This window comes from Microtus oregoni, unplaced genomic scaffold, assembly GCF_018167655.1.
Source record: "Microtus oregoni isolate MIOR12 unplaced genomic scaffold, Mior012 000037F_ref0000500, whole genome shotgun sequence".
NCBI classification, from domain to species: Eukaryota; Metazoa; Chordata; class Mammalia; order Rodentia; family Cricetidae; genus Microtus; species Microtus oregoni.
Genome location: NW_024543096.1, coordinates 14,605,455 through 14,624,788, shown reverse-complemented (window position 1 = coordinate 14,624,788; position 19,334 = coordinate 14,605,455). Strand labels below are relative to the sequence as shown.

Genomic DNA, 19,334 nt, shown 5'->3' with positions numbered 1-19,334 from the left:
GACAGTTGTCCCAATCCAGTGCTCAAACAAGTCACTGATTCTGCTTCGCACTTGACATTGTGTCTGATGGTGGTTTCTAAGACTGGAATTTATTGTTGTCAGCCTGACATTTAAAGAATGTATCTATTTGAGACATAGTATCATGACAACCAGGTGGGAGGATTGTTTTCAATATAAACTTAAGATGAATGGGCTCTCATCAGAAGGAGATGGTACTAGCTGTCCTTCCCACAGAAGCTTAAATGGACATGTGTGTGTTTACATGCATGTGTGCATGCATGTGTATGTATTTCAACTGATGAATTTTTCACGTCTTTCATGACATCTTTAAGGTTTAATGTAGTACTGATGTTCATCCATGCTGCTGAACAGGGCATCGTGAGTTCTAAGCCCCTGTGTTGCTCTTGTTTCTTCTTGGATAGTTGTTGTCCACACTGATATGCTACGGAACTGGGAAGTTCCACCCACCATGTTGCTAATGTCACTTCTTAGTCTTCTTTTTCCAGGATGTTAAAAGAAATGGAATTTTCCATGAGAATTTTAGTAATTTACAGAATTCATGACTAAATGAGAGCACTTATATATTATGTCTAGCATATGCATAATTCTTATTTTGACTCTATGACAGAGATTCTGAGGCTAGTATTGGGTTGCCTACTGAACAAGGGACTCCTTTGACTATAGCCCAGTACATTCTCATGATGATGAACACAGATAGTAGTGTTACATAGACAGTGTTAGCACGGGTCTTGCTGACCTCGCAGTGTGTATCATGCTGGCAGGAAGATTTCCAAGTGTGGAAAATCAGAAACAAGCATGTTTTAACCTATTGTGTAAGCCATGTGCTTTGCTACAGTGTCCTAGCTCTCTCTGTATTACGACTCTTTTTCCTACAAGAAGAGCCCGCCCAGATGTCCACTCCACTCCAGCTCACCTGTCAGTCTCCTAGCCTTTCCAGAAGAGTATACTTTGCTTGTTAGAGAACTTTTCACCTATTGTTTGCTTTTTTTTTAAGGTCAGTGGATAAGTCTGTCATCATATATGATATTGTAAGTATATCAGATCTTGTGTGTGAACTATGTAAATTGCTTATTTACATAGTTTAATTGAACCTCCAATTTAGTTATATAAAAATACATTTTTGTTGTTGTTTTGTCTCCTCCCCGCCCCCAGTGCAGACCAGGCTGGCTTCAAACTCATGGATATCCACCTGCTTCTGCCTCCTGAGTGCTGAGATTAAAGGTGTGTACCACCACCCAGCTAAAATATGTTTATTTTTAATATATCTATTTATTGTGCCCAAGAATATAATACTATTTCACACAATGCTGAAATAGTAAGATACTTAGAAAAACCTTAAATATTTCCATGCTATCTTTATGATTTTAAATCTAATCACAGGAAACACAGAATTAGAACCAGTGTTCAAAAATTCATTCTGCCCAGCTTCCAAGGCAGCAGGCTGTGGTTGAATGTTGCCTACCCATAGTTCTTAGAGCACAGGGTGGATTCAGGGACCAACATAAGAGTAAGTTACCACAGCCTTGGAAAAATATGAGTTTGGGGCAGATTTATATGAGGAAATGCCGAATGGCATGAGTATAAATAAAGATGAACATTTATATTTCACAAAGATAAAGTTGATGGGAGTGACCTTTAGAGAAAGTCAGTGTTGTGTGGCGCCGCATGACTGGGTTCAGGCATCAGCCATGATGACCATCCAGCAGAGGCGTAAGTCATAAGAGTGTGATGTCAAACAAGTGATTAGTTACCCACACAGGAGTTAAAGTCAGTGGTCACTCAAGCCGGGTGAGAAAGAGCTGCGGTCTCTCCTACCAGCTTGTTATGGGATGTTTATATTCACAAATGGGTGTAACACTGACTGTTGTCTCTAAACCACGTACTAGTTCCCTGCTAGTATATAGCAGGGAATAGTTGTCCTGACTAGTTAATCTGGGAAGAGCCACCTCAGTTGAGAAAATACCTTTGTTATATGGCCTGTAGGCAGTTCTGTCAGGCATTTTTTCTTAATGATGGATGTTAAAAGACCACTCCTGAAGCCATGATGTTGGGTGGAAGGAAGCAGGCAGAGCAAGCCATGGAGAGCTGGCCAGCAGCAGAATCCTCCATGGCCTTTTCTGCCACGGGCCCCGCCAGCTGGCGTCCCTCAGTGACAGACTGTGATCTGGAAGTTTAAGTGGGATAAACCATTCCTGCCCCAGGTTGCTCTTGGACGTGGTGTTTTATCACATTGGTAGGAACCCTAACTGGGATAGTATCTGTGCATTGACCCCCTAAGTGTGCCCAGTAGTAGCGCCTTCCATTCACTGATGCTGCAGTTGTACAATCAGATACCACTGCAAGAATGCACCCTACTTCCTTTGTTATGCAACTGGGCTTCTAGTAACAGTCTTGGTCAAACTGGCAAATGTCAGGGGTCACAGCATAAAAACCTCCTAAGAAGGCAGTCAGAGGCCGCCGTGCTGATGACCGAGGAAGCAGAACAAGCTCTAATATTTAGTTATGATGTCAGCCTTCCTTCTGTTGTCACTAAGTCTAGCAGGTTGGTGACCAGCATGTAGACCGTGTAAGTGACGCTTCATCACTGCCTCATCTCTTGCCTGACTAATGTAGTTATTCTCTTATTTTCCAGGCTACTCAGAGTGTGCTTCACACATTGACTCAACATACCAGGTCTGGGTTAATTTCACTGCTCTAATACGATTAAAATACTAGCCAGACAGTATGTAATGGCTGTGTTTGTTAACTAGGTATGTCACAACGTGTGCCTTTGCACCCAACACCCTTTTACTGGCTACTGGTTCAATGGACAAGACTGTGAACATTTGGCAGTTTGACCTGGAAACACCTTACCAAGGTTAGTAAGATGACCCCACCCTTGTGATGTGGGTAAGTGCTCTCTGTAGGATCCAGCCCCAGCCCAAGCAATGAACATTCTTAACCATCTGAACACTGATCAGAAATTTGGGTGTGTCTTTTTTGTAGTCTCGGGGATTGAACACAAGACCTTGTGTATGCTAGGCAAGTGCTCTACTTCAGAGCTACCCCCAAGCCTAAACTTTAGTTAATCCTTTAGTGTGCTATTCATATTGCCTTCCTCAATACACCATACAGACTCAAATTTAATACACCTTAAAACTACTTCTAGAGAATCCAGTGTGAGTTGTCTGCAGTTACGTTTTGGCAAAGGCTTGTATGCACATTCTTGAATGTCAAGGCCCAGGAGTTTTTCCATCCTTTGTGTTTGGTTCTGGTTTTTCAGGTTCACATAGCCTGAGGACAGAATAGGAATCTTAGCTTTATCTTGTTGGCTTTCCTTTTGGCTTCAGCAAGCAGCACAGGTGTGCAACTTAGTTTTCCTTTTATCATTGTCAGCAATAACTGCATGGCAGTGCTGGTGTCCAGGTGACAGCGAGCAGAGAATCCCTTCACGGTGGGGGTATTACAGAGTTAGGAAAATCTGGACTAGAGGTGTGGGTCAGTGGTAGAGTGTGTGGCCAGCATGCACAAGGCCAAGGTTTGATCCTCAGCACCACAAAAACAAAAAACTCCTAAAGGATAGCATTTCCTGCAGCATTAGGTCACTCCTGTTGGTGCTATCCACTAAGCTTCTTAAGAGGAAGTTAGACAGTCAGGCAGACTCAGAGCAGGAATGTGTAGAGAAGAAACGTTTGGTCTGCCATTCACTTGCCTGTGCACTTTAAAGCAGGAGGCATGAACGATCAGCTGAAGCAGTTGGTTGAAGACTGGTCAGAGGAGGATGTCTCAACGTGGCTTCGCGCTCAGGGCTTGGAGGACCTCGTTGGTATTTTCCAGATGAACAACATCGATGGAAAAGAACTGCTTCATCTCACAAAAGAAAGTCTGGCTGGTGATTTGAAAATTGGTAAGGGCCGGGCGGGGGTAATGAATAATACTTCTCTGATCATATACTAACTTTTACGCAAGCATCTTCAGCTTTCTTGTGTGTCTATTCAAAGTAGAATTGGTGGGTCATAGAGAAATCCTCTGCACGACACTGGAGAGTTGTCAGGCTGCTTTCCAAAGCAGCCCTGCTATTATACAGTCCTGTCAGCATGGGGAGGGCTTCTCTATAGCCCCCCCAGCATGGGGGAGGGCTTCTCCATAGCCCCCCCAGCATGGAGGAGGGCTTCTTCGTAGCCCCCAGCATGTAGGAGGACTTCTCCATAGCTTCCCCCAGCTGGCGGGGGGGGGGAGCTTCTCTACACCCACCCAGCAAGTGAGAAAGCTCCAACACTTGTTTGCTTTTGTTATTAGCACCATCCAGTAGTTGTGGTTTCTCCTTTAGGCTTTTATTTGCATTTCCTTGATGACTTAGGTTGTTGGTTTAATGCATTTGGGTTGCTAGGGCAACATCCTGTAAAATAGGTAGCTAATAAATAAGAAATTGATTTCTTCATTCTGCCAAGTCCAAGATCAAGGTACTGGCGGTTTGGTGTCTAGTCAGGAGTAGCTTCTGGCTTACTGACAGTACTTCCCTTAGTGGAATGGATGAGGTCACTCTCTGGGGGCTCATTTTTAGGGGTTCTGATCCTGTTTGTCCAAAGCGCCTCTGTCACCACTGTGTTACTTGTAACTAGGTTTTGTGCTTGCTCTTGGCCTAAGGCTGGGAATCAATGGTTTCAACATGAATATTCTTCTTCACAGTTTGGAAAATCGGCAGATTCAATAATTTAGGAGCAGAATTAGAAAACCTGTTCACTGGAGCATCTGGTTCTCCACATCAATTCTGAAATATCTGATATTTTAGCCTTATGTCAGGGTCTACTGTGCGGCCATGTCCTGTGATCCTCCTGCCCCCACCTCTTAAAGATTACCGGCAGGCACTCTTTCCATAGAACACTAAGTTGGGCTGAGACAGAATTAGAATCGGGAAAAGAGAAAATGAAAATAGGAAAGGCAAACTGGTGACATACATGCTGACGTGTGCTTTTTGCACGCAGAAATGTCTTGTGTGCATTTTTTGTCGTAGTTTGATTTCATGGTTTCTGATGCCAGCATAAAATCCGAATTCAGCGCATAGAAGTAGTCGTGCACTGTAAAGTATGTTGGGCTGTTGCAGGCCAAAGCAGTGTCCACCGTGTTTGACACAGTAGCTAAGAGACTGAGCAATGCCAAGCCTCTCAGCAACAGGATAAAGGGCTTTTAGACATTTTTGAGTCTCTCAATCTAGTGTTTTCACCAATGTGTTTAAACCATTTTCTAGGTTGCTAATGAAAAACCTCATAGTAAGATCCTATCTGGAAAGCACAGGTACTTGAGAAGGGTGTGAAAACAGTGAGCCACTGTGGGTGCGCCCTCCAGCTCTGCACCTCTGTCTGTCTCCCAGCTCGCCAGAGATCAGAGTCAGGGCTTCCCTAAGAAGTAACTCCTTATGTCATACAGTCTCATAAGGAGTAACCTCTGTCCTGATGTTGAGATGTTCTGGGGCATTTGTGAAGCTGTGCATTTGTGAACACTGTTGACCTATCTTTATTATAGTGTGCATGATAAAGAGCAAGAAAACCAACATTGGGACAGTATTAGAAGAGCCCCGAGTGCAGTCGCTAGAGCTGTGTGTGCACCGGCCTCGGCACATAGCCAGGCCCTCGGGACGCTGTGCTGTGCTGGAGATCTTAGAACTTGGAAGTGATGAGCTGGTAGAGTTTAGAACGGCAAGTGCAAAGAAACTACTGTAGGTCAGAACTCACGTATTGAAATAATTTATCATACAGTTATAAATAGGAATGAAAGCGTTTTTGTTTTTGTTTTTTTTTCCACAGAGGTTTCAAAGTTTGGTCTTTCCTTTCTGTGAACTAATAAAAGCCCATGAGGCCTTTTTTTTTTTAAATATTTTCCCAGGTTGCTAGGGTTTGGAGGTGTGCGCCTCAACATCCACCTGTTAAGTTCGAGGGCCAGCCTGTGATATTGCAGGGAGAGGACAGCGACAGAGCTGTAAGAGCTGAGACTTAGTGGGATCAAGTTAGCTCATTGTCATATCCCCTGAAGAAGGCACTAGACCACCAGGAAGCAAGCGGCTTCATCACTGAGTGTTCCCATGACATTCTCCTGTCAAAATGCAGGGGAGGCAACTCATCCGTGGACGAAAACCGACCTGGGTTCAACCCTTCCACCTTTCGGTCAGCTCGAGTATTGTGTCCAGTAAGAGAAAGCTGATATTAACACATTGCTGAAAAATAATTCAAATTTCTTTTCTAGCTTTATGCTTCACCCGTCTTTACACCCTTATGAAAGTTTATTTCACTTCCCAGTGACACTTCAGATTTCCTTTTAGAATCCCTGGGGCTGCGCAGCAAAGTGATGAGGAGCATTGAAGAGCTCAGGGCCAAGATGGACTCCCTTTCTTCTGGAATCCCCGATGAGTTTATCTGTCCAATAACCAGAGAGCTTATGAAGGACCCCGTCATCGCGTCAGGTATGAGTGGCGACTGCCAGGTTCAGGATGCATGCTGGTGGGGCTCTCTGAACAAACTCATTGACACTTGGGCTGAGCTCAAAATCCTATTTTTCTCATGAGTAGGTTTTTTTTCCTTTTAAAAAAAGTCATTAGATCCAAAGTAAACAATCGTACATTGTATATTTTGTAATAAACTGGACACAGTACATTTGGAATTGAGACCAAAGGATTAAGTTTTGAAATTTCACCTAAATTGATGTGAATACCAGATGAAAAGACTGTGTGAATGTGTGTGTGCATGCGCACGCAGAGGGGACCACTGGGTGTCTTTCTCTGTCACTGTCTGCCTTACTCCCTTAAGACACACTCTCCCACTGGAAGCTTGAACCTTGCAGATTAGGCTAGGCTGGCCAGTGAACTCCCAGGCTCCACCTGTCTCATGCTGAGGTTGGAGTCAAGGCATGCATAGCCGTACCAGGCTTTCATATGGGTACGGGTGGTGTGGGTGTGAGTCCTCATGTTCACGGCTGCACAGGAAGCTCCCTTACCTGATGAGCCATCTCCCAGCCCTCAAGATTTAAGGTGACTTTTGTTGTGTCTGTCATGTACTTTAATGATTCAGAGACAAGAATGTGAAGATTATGAAGTTAGGACATTTGATATCAATCTCTCATCAGTATACAGATGTGCTCAGCAGAATGTTTTTGATTTTCCTTGTTGCACACACCAATAATTCATTCCTTTTCATTGCTGTATAGTGTGGCATTGCACTAGATATACCATAATACATGTGTCTATTAACTGGCAATGGGCTAGCATGTCTGAAGCTGTCATGACATTCCATGCACAGATCTTTGTCTGGGAAGGACTCATGTCTCGTCATAAAAGATTTAGGAGTGGAATTTCTGGATTGTTTTACTAAGTGCATGTTAAAACTCCTGAAATGTTTCTCAAGGTGGATGCCCTATTTTGAGTTTATAACTGAGACTCCAGTTTCTGCCTGTATCTGCAAACATGTGGTATTGCTAGTTGTTCTAATCCTGCATAACAGGTATAAAGTGGCATCTCATTGGACTTTTAACCCTCCCCACAATGAAGCGTCTTTCGATATGCTTCTTACCTACTATCTCTTTCATAATATATAGCCTCTTGCCCTTTCCTCATTTTGTATTGAATTATTAGTTTGTTTTCTAAGTGTGTCTTTTGTAAGGCAATGCATTATATACATTTTCTCTATGGCATCTTTGAAAAACATGTTCAATTTTGATGGAATCCACAGAACCATTTTCATGTTGATTCATCATTTTTTAATCCTAAGAGGGCTGCCTGTCCAAGGTTGCAGGACTTCCCATGTTTTACTCCAGACACATTATAGTTTCTAGGTCTATGGTTTATTTTGAGTTAATTTTTGCATGTGGTAAGAAATGAAAATGTCTTCCCTGTTCTTGGTCTTTCCTCGCTAAAGTGAATGACCATCCATCGGAGGCCCACTCCCGGGCTCAGTGTTATCCTTATGTCCGATCTTGTGTCAGTTAGTCCTGGACCACTACTGCTTTTTTAAAAATTGTTTTTATTGAGCTATATATTTTTCTCTGCTCCCCTCCCCTCCTACCCTCTCCCATGGTACCCATACTCCCAATTTACTCAGGAGATCTAATCTTTTTCTACTTCCCATGTAGATTAGATCTATGTAAGTCTCTCTTAGGGTACACATTATTGTATAGGTTCTCTGGGATTGTGAATTGTAGGCTGGTTTTTCTTTGCTTTATGTCTAAAAGCTACTTATGAGTGAGTACATATGATATTTGTCTTTCTGGATCTGGGTTACCTCACTCAATATGTTGTTTTCTAGATCCATCCATTTGCCTGCAAATTTCAAGATGTTATTTCTTTCTGCTGTGTAGTACTCCATTGTGTAAATGTACCACATTTTCCCTATCCATTCTTCAGCTAAGGGGTATGTAGGTTGTTTCCAGGCTCTGGCTATGACAAACAATGCTGCTCTGAACATAGTTGAGTACATGTTGGCACAGTTGAGCCTTCGGATATATACCCAAGAGTGTTATTACTGGGTATCGAGGAAGGTTGTTTCCAGATTTTCTGAAAAATCACCTTACTGATATCCAAAGGGGCTCTATCAGCTTGCACTCCCACCAGCAATGGAGGAGTGTTCCTTTTACCCCACAACCTCTCCAGCATTAAGTTGTCATCAGTGTTTTTTGATCTTGGTTGTTCTTACAGGTATAAGATGGTATCTCAGAGTTGTTTTGATTTGCATTTCTCTGATGACTAAGGATGTTGTACATTTCCTTAAGTGTCTTCCAACCATTTTAGATTCCTCTGTTGAGAGTTCTCTGTTTAGGTCTGTACCCCATTTTTTTATTGGATTATTTGTTCTTTTGATGACCAATTTTAGTTCTTTGTATATTTTGGAGATCAGCCCTCTGTCTGATGTGGGGTTAGTGAAGATCTTTTCCCATTGTGTAGGCTGCTGTTTTGTCTTGTTGACTGTGTCCTTTACTTTACCGAAGCTTTTAAGTTTCAGAAGGCCATTTTTGTTTCTCTCAGTGTCTGTGCTACTGGGGTTCTATTTAGGAAATGGTCTCCTGTGCCAGTGTATTCAGGCGTACTTCCCACTTTCTGTTCTATGAGATTTAGTGTGGTTGGCTTTATGTTGAGATCTTTGATCCATTTGGACTTGAGTTTTGTGCATGGTGATAGATATAGAATACATATTTGTAGTAATAGGGGCAGCGGGGCTGCGTCCCCAGCACCCCGGCCGCCTGCTCGGCTAGCTTATGCCCCGAAATAACAACACACAAACTGTATTCTTTTAGATACTGCTTGGCCCTTTAGCTCTAGCCCTTACTGGCTAATTCTGATATCCCGATCAACCCATCTCTAATAATCTGTGAGAACCGGTCTTACTGGGAAGATTCTAGCCTAGTCCATCCTGAGTCGGAGCTTCATGGCGTGTGTCTGCCCGGGAGCGGGGCATGGCGTCTCTCTCAGGCGTCTGCTCCTGAGAGGAGAGCTGTGGAGTCTGAGCTCACTTCCTCTTCCTCCCAGCATTCTGTTCTGTTTACTCCTCCCACCTATCTTCTAACCAATAAAATGGGCCAAGGCAGTTCCTTTATTAGCCAATGACCTTCCTCCATCACATGTTGATATTCAGTTATGCCAGCACCATTTGTTGAATATTTCTTTTTCCATTTTATACTTTTTGCCTCTCTGCCAAAAATAGGGTGTTAGTAGGTGTGTGGATTGATATCTGGGTCTTTGATTTGGTTCCATTGATCCTCCTGTCTCTTTTTATGCCAATACCAGACTGTTTTCATCATTGTAGCTCTTCTGTATTAGAGTTTGAAGTCAGGGATTGTGATGCCTCCAGAAGTTCCTTTATTTTACAGGATTGTTTTGGCTATCCTGGGTTTTTTGCTTTTCCATATGAAATTGAGTATTGTTCTTTTGAGGTCTGTGAAGAATTTTGCTGGGCATTGCATTGAATCTGTAGATTGCTTTTAGTAAGACTGCCATTTTTACTATTTTAATTCTGCCTACCCAAGAGCATGGGAGATCTTTCCACTTCTGGTGTTTTCTTCAATTTCGTTCTTGTCATACAAGTCTTCCACTTGTTTGGTTAGAGTTACTCTGAGATATTTTATGCTATTTGTGGCTATTGTGAAGGATGATGTTTCTGATTTCTTTCTCAGCCCATTTATCATCTGTGTACAGGAGGGCTACTGATTTTTTTGAGTTAAGTATGTATCCTGCTATATTACTGAAAGTGTTTATGAGTTGTAGAAGTTCCTTGGTAGAATTTTTGGGGTCACTCATGTCATATCATCATATCATCAGCAAATAGTGAGAGTCTAACTTTTTTTCCAATTTGTATCCCCTTGATCTCCTTTGGTGTCTTATTGTTCTAGCTAGGACCTCAAGAACTATATTGAATAGATATGGAGAGAGTGGACAACCTTGTCTTGTTCCTGATTTCCGTGGAATTGCTGGGAGTTTCTATTTAGTTTGATGTTGGCTATTGGCTTGTTGTATATTGCCTTTACTATGTTTAGGTATGTTTCTTGTATCTCTGCTCTTTCCAAGACCTTTATCATGAATGCATTGTTGTATTTTGTCAAAGGCTTTTTCATCATCTAATGAGATGATCATGTATTTTTTTCAGATTGTTTATATGGTGGATTACATTGACAGATTTTTGTGTGTGTGATAGATTTTTGTATGTTGAACCATCCCTACATCTCTGGGATGATGCTGACTTGGTCATGGTAGATGATTTTTCGGATGTGTTCTTGGATTTGGTTTGCCAAGGTTTTATTGAGTATTTTTGCATCAATGTTCATGAGTGAAATCCGTCTGTCATTCTCTTTCTTAGTAATGTCTTTATGTGGTTTGGGTATCAGGGTAATTGTAGCCTCATAAAGAAGAGTTTGGCATTGTTCCTTCTGTTTCTATTGTGTGGAACAATATGAGGAGTATTGATATTAGTTCTTCTTTGAAAATCTTGTACAATTCTGAGCTGAAATCATCTGGCCCGAGGATTCTTTTGGTTGGGAGATTTTTGATGAATGTTTCTATTTCTTTAGAAGTTATAGGTCTATTTAATTTGTTTATCTGGTCTTGATTTAATTTTGATAAGTGATATTTATCCAGAAAGTTGTCTATTTCAAGTTTTCCAATTTTGTGGAGTACGGGTGACCTAATGATTCTCTGGATTGCCTCCGTGTCTGTTGTTATATCCCTGTTTTATTTCTGATTTTGTTTATTTTCTTTCTCTTTGCCTTATGGTTAGTTCTTAGGTCGAATTGATTAGAAAAATTTTTCCCAACCCTTTACTCTGAGGGGATATCTGTCTTGTATGCAGCAGAAGGATGATTCTGTTTAGTATACAGTAAGCTAGCCTGTGTCTTTTAAAAAAAATATTATGTATATAGTGTTCTGTCTAAATGTATGCCTGCTGGTCAGGAGAGAGTGCCAAATATTATTACAGATGGTTTTGAGTGACCATGTGGTTGCTGGGAATTGAGCTCAGGACCTCTGGAAGAGTAAGCAGTGCTCTTAACCACTGAGCCATCTCTCCAGCCCCTAGCCTGTGTCTTTTTATAAGAGAGTTGAGTCCATTTATATTAAGGGATATTAATGGCCAGTGATTGCCAGCTCCTGTTATTTTAGTTTTTGTTGTTGGTGATGGTATTGTGTGTTTTTCCCTTCTTTGGGATTTGCTGCTGTAAGATTATCTATTGTTTGTGTTTTTGTGGATGTAGCCAACTTCCTTGGGTTGGAGTTTTCCTTCTAGCACTTTGTGTAGGGCTGGGTTTGTGGCTAGGCACTGGTTAAATCTGGTCTTGTTTTGTTTTACGGTGATTCAAAGTTTTACTGGGTATAGTTGTCTGGGCTGGCATCTCTTAATGTCTGCATAATGCTTGACCACGACCTTCTGGCTTTTATTGTTTCCACTGAGACATCAGGTGTAATTCTGATAGGTCTGTCTTTATATGTTACTTGGCCTTTTTCTTTGCAGCTCTTAAAATTCTTTATTTTGTATGTTATTGTATTGATTATTATGTGGCAAGGGGACTTTTTTCTTTGATCCAGTCTATTTGGTGTTCTGTAAGCTTCTTGTAGTTTCATAGGCATATCTTTATTTAGGTTGGGAAAGTTTTCTTCTATGATTTTGTTAAATATATTTTCTGTGCTTTTGAGTCGGACTTCTTCTATACCTATTATTAGGTTTGGCCTTTTTATGGTGTTACATATTTTCTGAATATTTTGTGTTAACCTTTTGTTAGTATCACTGGTAAAAGAAAACATCAAATCTATTTCCTCTATTGTATCTTCTGCGCTTGAGATTCTCTTCCATCTCTTCTTATATTCTGTTGTTTGTATTTGTACTTCCTGGTTATTTTTCATAATTTCTATAATTCCCTGTTTTTTATTGTCTCCCATTTCAGCTTTCAAGTCTTTAATAGTTTCTTTCATATGTTTGATTGTTTTTTGTTTTTTCTTTTTTAGGGATTTGTTGATTTCTTCCAATTTTTTTTTTTTGTATTTTTCTCCATTTCTTTGAGGGAATTTTTCATTTTCCTCTTTAAAGGCTTTAAACATTCTCCTAAAGTTAATTTTTAGGTCATTTTCTTTTGCTGCATCTATATTTGGTTGTTCAAGACTTGCTGTTGTAGGGCTACTGTTTTTATTGGCATATTGTTGCTCTTTGTGGTGTTGCACATGTTCTTACCTTGTCTACCCATCTTTTCCTCTGATTGGTATAGCTGGGGCTGTCTGTGTCTCTGGTGATCAGTCTTCCAGGTGCCAGTGGATCCAAGACTCAGATGGTTGCTCTTTATGGTGCAGTCAGGGCCACAGTTCCAGTCACCCTGTTAGTCACTCTGTGTTCCTGGAGGTTGCTTACCTCTCCCAGGGGTTGTTCGGGCCTGCTCCCATGAAGGTTGCTTGCTTGGGGCTGCTTCCACTGAGGTTGCTGCCTTGGGCCTGCTCTGGCAGAGGTCACTGGCTCAGGGCTGCTACCTCAGAGGTCCCTGACTTGCACCTTGATCCACAGAGGTTTCTGGCTCGGGCCTGTTCCCTCAGGGGTTGCTCCCTTGTACCTGTTCCTGTGGAGGTCGCTGCCTCAGCTGCTGTTGCTTTATAGTGGGTCTCAAGTCTGGTCAATGAGTCTGCAGACTTGGTTTCTACATACACGGCTTTCTTCACGGCAGCGGCTTGTTGGCGTTTTCACTAGGATGGTGTTTCATGCGGAGAGGAACTGGGGAGATTGCTTGCCAGCTTCGTGGGCCTTTTTCTCTCCTAGTAACGCGTTTTGCTGTATAGATTTTGCAGTTTTTCTTTTGTTAAAATTACTTGGTATTTTCTACTACTGTGGTTTTACACTTTTTATTGCAGTTGTATGGGGGAATAGGACTGGGCTTGGTATATTGGCATTATGTCCTGTGACTGCTACATCTATTGGTAACAGCTTCATAACAGGCGCAGGAGTAGGTTTGCTTCGCATCTAACTTGGATTGCATCTGTGCCAGGAGAAAGCTGCCTTTTCCTCCTTTCTCACTTGCAGCTTCTTTCTTTCTGGTCACACAAGCCAACAATAAAGTTACAGAGACAAGAACAGACATATTTACCATGAGCTTCCCCGAGAGGAAGAGCATCCTGACTTTCAGCCCTCGGTCAGTGTTTGCTGCCTTCCTTCAAGTGAAGGAAGTTCCTTCCATTCTTAGTTTGGGAATTAAAACACTGGTTTGTTTTTTTAAAGTCCTGATAAGCATCACTACTTTACTTAAATATAAGTTTTTCAATCATTTGCCTTTTTGTTCAGTTTTAATATAGCTTGTTCATTTTTGCCCTCTACTAAGTCTTGGATCCCTTTTCTTATGTGATAAAGGCTGATATTGTATCTAGGATTGTGAAATTTTTTTTAAAAATTTATTTATTAAGGATTTCTGCCTCCTCCCTACCACCGCCTCCCATTTCCCTCCCCCCTCCCCCAATCAAGGGGATTGTGAAATTGTGAAAGATTGGGGTGAATGTAAAACTGGTAACTTGGCACTGGTCAGGTACCCTCTGCTGGGTCCCTTTCCTTTTGGGCCTGCTTCATTCATAATTTACTGACACTGAGTTTTCTAAAAAGTTAATTTCATACACAGAATTCATGATACTAAGAATCTGCTATCCCAGGTCTGGCCACTTTGCTTGTTGTCCAGAGCATCTGCGTTGGGGAATCATACTCCAGTTGAGTTCATGTACACTCAGTGGGCAGAGAACAGTGGCAGCAGAACAGTTGCTGAAGGTCGCCTGGAAAGGTGGAAGGGACCAAGACACCTGACGGTTTCCCATAAAAACGCCACTCAAGAGAATAATTGCATGCCAAAGACATGCCTTAAAGCAATACACAGGAACTAATTCAGACTATGCTCAAAACTTCAGTTACTGGGCTGGAGAGATGGCTCAGTGGTTAAGAGCACTGTCTGCTCTTCCAGAAGTCCTGAGTTCAATTCCCAGCAACCACATGGTGGCTCACAACCATCTGTAATGAGATCTGGTGTCCTCCTCTGGCGTGTGGGTATACATGGAGGCAGAAAGTTGTATACATAATAAATAAATAAATCTTTAAAAAAAAAAAAAACTTCAGTTACTGGGTCATTCCCAGAAGTTGCACGTAGCATGTAGAATATCATTATAGACCTGGAGCCAGGCTGCCTGGGTTTACATTCCAGTACTGTTATCTATACCTGCATACTATGGAAAGTCAGCCTGTTGTACAGGGTGAATATATACGCCACACACAGTTCCTTCATAATGAAGTGCTATCAGCTGCATATTGAGTATTAAATATTTTCCATAGTTCTTCATGGAATCATTAGAAAAACATAGGTTTTAACTTTTCAGTGTTAAGCCTGCATGCATGTCAGCCTTCCCTCTTAGAAGTACCTTCATTCAAGGAATAATGTCTAGCAATGGGGACATACAAAATAGAAAATTGGGATATGGCTGGCCAAGCCTGATGACCTGAGTTTGACCTCTAGGACCCACTTGGTGAGAGACAAGGTCAGCTCCTGCAAGCTGTCCTCCAGCCTCCACACACACACTTACACAAATCAGTAACTGAAGTAGATAGATGGGAGCGTGCCCATTTAAATAGCCACGCACTTCTGTGTGGGTGCGTGTCGTACATGTGAATACAGGAAAGGTCAGAGGACAGCCTCTGACCTTTGGTCCCTACCTTTCTTCTTCCTCAGCTGTGTCCACCAAGCTTCTGTGGCTTCTCCTGTTTCCACCTATCTCACCATAGGAGCGTGGCTGTGCCTGAGTACACCTGGCTTTACATGGTTCTTGGGATCCAAACTGGGGTCTTCAAGTACGTTAGCACTGAACCATCCCCCCAGGTCTTCATTCTGTGGAAAGCTTAGAGTCTTAGGTCAAGGCTGGGGATGTAGCTCCATGGCAACACTTGCCTCGCTTGTATCAGGCCTGCTGGGTATGTCCCTCAAACCTGTACACACATGAAAGATGAAACTTCAACATGTAGTGAAAATAAACAAGAAGTTTTCCCCGGTGACATGTTTGAGCTCAATTACATATTGTATTTCACATTTTATGTAAATTTAACTGAAAAATCATCAGCCGTACCTGTTTTTAGCAGTCTTTCTTCAGGGACTTGAGGTTTTCTGGGAGGCAGTGTGGTCTGTGTGAACGCTCTGGTGGTGACCCTTGGGGTTCTGCTTTGGGATGAACTCCGGTAGGACAGCTTGAAACCTGTGTGTGTATGTGTGTGTGCATGCTGACATCTGTGACTACATATGAAGATGGCTGTGTGAATATGTGTGTGTACATGCTGACATCTGAATACATATGAAGATGACGTTTTCCTCAACCTCTCAGTCTGAGGCAGGCTCTCTCTCCGGAGGAGAGAACATGAAAATCTTACTTATTAAAGAAGACTTATTAAATATGGGTGTAGGAGAGAGGAGATTATTAGCTAGTTTATGGCTTATTTATATCATAAATAGGAACCAAATGGACACTGTCTTATAATGTCTTTATTCCTTTTAAAGAAAAAAGTGGTCAGGCGGTGGTGGTGCTCACCTTTAATCCTAGCATTTGGAAGGCAGAGGGAAGTAGATTTTAGTAAGTTCCAGGCCAGCCTGGTCTACAAAAGGAGTTCCAGGACAGCCAGGAATGTTATACAGAGAAAAACAAACAAACAGAAAAAAATGTAACCAGCAGGTCAAAAGAAATTGCTGCCTAGCAGTGGTGTACACCTTTAATCCCAGCACTCAGGAGGCAGAGGCAGGTGGATCTCCGAGTTTGAGGTCAGCCTCGTCTACACTGAACTCCAGGACAGCCAGGACTGTTACACAGAGAAACCATGTCTAGGAAAAAAGGAAGGAGAAGGAGGAAGAAGCAATAAATTCCTAAAGCAGTTTCCATAGTGAAAGAACCTGTGACCATAGAAATAAAGTTGAGCTAAGTTCGGCGTAATCTACCTGTAGTCTGAAACAAGACAGTTGCCGCTAAGTGAAGGGGTCTGAAGAGCCAGAATCCAGATCCCAAGAAAACAGAAGACAAGAACGCTGCCTAACACCGTGGAGTTCACCTCTTGGTGAGCAGGGCCAGCGTAGTTGCCAGCAGTAGCTCAAAGCGCAGCAGCTCCCGGCCGTGGGAGGAGAACGCAGTGACAGAATGTTCACACCCCTGACCAGAACAGCCACAAGAGCGGACTCAAAACTTCAAAACAGAAAGTTTAGCTTCTGTCTGAATGCAAAGCCTCCATAGATGCTAATTGTGTACACGAGAGCCAACACAAAGCGTTCTGTTACAGCAGCAGATGACAGGAGATTTTAAAGGGTCCTTTACCTAAGCTAAAACACATCTAGCACATTTCTCTGGCCTATTGGCACAGGAATTAGTCATGGATCTGTCAGCGGTACTGAGTAGAGACACCAAACTGCACAAACCTTACTGCTAATCAGTGAACGGGGTGTTAACGAGGCAAGTTCAGCTTTCACAACACAACAGAATGGAGTTTTTCTTAAACTCTTGTTATAACTCAACATTTGGTCATTAGCAGTGGGCAAATAACCAGGGTATGGTGGTACATGCCTGTCATTCCAGTGGTGGGGAGGTAGGAGGATGGCTGCAAGCTTGAGGTTAGCCTGGGCTACATAGTGGGATCATGTCTAAAAGAAAAAGGCAGATAGTTTGAATAAACCATCTTACAACTGGGCAGTATGCTCAGTGTCATTATGGTCATCAGTGGAATACAACTCACAACTCGGCCACACTGCAGCCATGTTAGCTGATGGCTTAGTCTCAAAGCGTTGGGGAAAATAAGTGTTGGCAGAATGGACAGAAAATAGAGTCTTATGTCATTGGTGAAAATTTAAAATGCTCTGGCTATTGTTGAGACAAACTCGGCAGTTTCCCAAAACTTATACCTATGTTATAACTCCCAGGTGTGCGTGTCCAGGTTCACGGGAGAAGCTGGGCACAGACAGCAGTGTTGAGAATACCCACAAAATAGAAACTGTTCAGATTTGCTTCTTTCAACAGAAGGGATACATACAATGTACAGCTACCCAGTTATTAGCCATACAAAGCTGAAGTGTCAACAAAAATGTAATCACGGCTGAAGCCCCATGAATGCAAGGCTGTCATGTTCCCATGGGGAGGCAGGAGGATGGCCATTGAGGGCTCTGTTTTCAACAATTGCAGGTTTCATAGATTTTAGCATAGGGAGAGAAGCAAGCATCTCAGCCTGGGGGAAAACAGCACAAGCTCAGCGGTGGAAGTAGTGGAGCAGGAACTCCAAGCTCACACTCGTCTCCCCTCCTGGGGGCCCACAAGTTTGCGTCCCATTGTTCACCACACATGTCAAAGAAAGCAAAGCACTTAGCGCAGACGGGGCATAAAGATGGCAGGGATTACTTTCCTCCTTGCCATCTGTTCTGGTCATATTCTGTCATCTCTAGCTCAGTGCTGTTCATTACCTGGAAGAGTTTCACTGGGTTATCCCTAAGGCTCTTTTCTTCCCTCTACCTTACCAAAATTTATCTTCATACCACTCTACCCTTTATTCGAGCAGTTTCTGAATTTAAACACAGCTCTGACGTCAGCTGTTGTGTTCCGACAGAACAGCCCAGCCTTAGTACACCTTCCGGGGGACGAGCCATCTGTTGTGGAAGAGGTATTTTAGACATGTTACAGGCAAAGTAAGAAGATGATTTGTTTACCGATCTTTTTTTCAAATAATTTTTTTTTTCCAGATGGCTATTCCTATGAGAGAGAAGCAATGGAAAATTGGATCCACAAAAAGAAACGCACAAGCCCCATGACAAACTTGGTTCTTCCTTCACTGGTACTGACACCAAATAGGACTCTAAAAATGGCCATCAACCGATGGCTGGAGACTCATCAGAAATGAACTGCATCATATATGGTATCGGATACATTTTCTCAGTGATGTCATTCAATGCTAACTGGGCATTACAAAAGCAAAATAGAAGAAAAAAACATATTAAATTCAGTTACTTAAAAAAAACATGTCGATTATTATCCTTAAAACATAGAATTACACATCTAAAGTCAATGCTGTTTCTATCAAAGTGAAAATATTTTTTGCACTAACAGGAAAGTGTATAGAAATAAAACTTTACTGTGACTTTGAATTGCAGTGCCTAAATGTATTCTGATTGATGTAGGCTGCAGCCTAGATTCTATGGCTGTTCCCATCTTGGATAACAGCCATTTAATAGTTTTATAATAGAATTTTCACAATATAATTGTAAATTGTTCAATAAATCAGAAAAAAAATCACTCCAGGCATGTTGAATAGCAATTTTGTTCGGTTTTAAATTTGTATAGTGGAAGGATTTTTCTCCATTATTCAACCTTGGATGTAAACTAGGTCAGATAGTCATTAACTTCGCTGAAATACATCAAGTGACAAACCACCTTCCCTTCAAAACTTGGAACTCTTAGGCATTCCCAATATGGGAGAACTTATGTCCAGTCAGCCTGCCCGGTACCTGCTACACCACCAGCACCGGATCTGCATCTGCCACACAGGACCTGACGTTCATGGTGGCGGTCTGTACTGGCCTCTCAAATGCCTGCTGAAGTAGTTCCCAGGAGTGGGGCCATCAGTGAGAGGTTCACTGCAACCAAACTGCCAGGGCAGGGAGCAGAACTGTCTTTAGCCTTTATCCCGTTCACTCAGGCCCCCAATCACAAAGTATCCAAGAACAACAGAATTAAGAATTAAAGCCTTACTCTGGGAATCCGGGGTACATACCGGGTCAGTGTTCGACAAAGCCTCTTATTAACTAACATTTATTCTTGGTCAGAATGGCGAATCTCTGAACAAGCC

At 42.2% G+C, this 19,334-nt stretch overlaps 1 protein-coding gene across 3 annotated transcripts in view; it reads left to right on the top strand.

Annotated features, from left to right (window-relative positions):
- The window catches only part of Wdsub1 (WD repeat, sterile alpha motif and U-box domain containing 1), a 35,698-nt gene extending 16,925 nt beyond the window's left edge, over positions 1 to 18,773 (top strand). For 2 of the 3 annotated variants that reach the window (XM_041631550.1, XM_041631549.1), the window contains exons 6-11: positions 1,016 to 1,049; positions 2,654 to 2,694; positions 2,772 to 2,878; positions 3,728 to 3,907; positions 6,317 to 6,457; positions 18,232 to 18,773. In XM_041631550.1, the coding sequence (XP_041487484.1) occupies positions 1,016 to 1,049; positions 2,654 to 2,694; positions 2,772 to 2,878; positions 3,728 to 3,907; positions 6,317 to 6,457; positions 18,232 to 18,389 (661 nt within the window). In that variant the 3' untranslated portion in view covers positions 18,390 to 18,773. The remainder of the gene's footprint in view (positions 1 to 1,015; positions 1,050 to 2,653; positions 2,695 to 2,771; positions 2,879 to 3,727; positions 3,908 to 6,316; positions 6,458 to 18,231) is intronic. The other variant, XM_041631551.1, reaches the window with a different exon arrangement.
- The last annotated feature ends 561 nt before the right edge of the window (positions 18,774 to 19,334 follow it).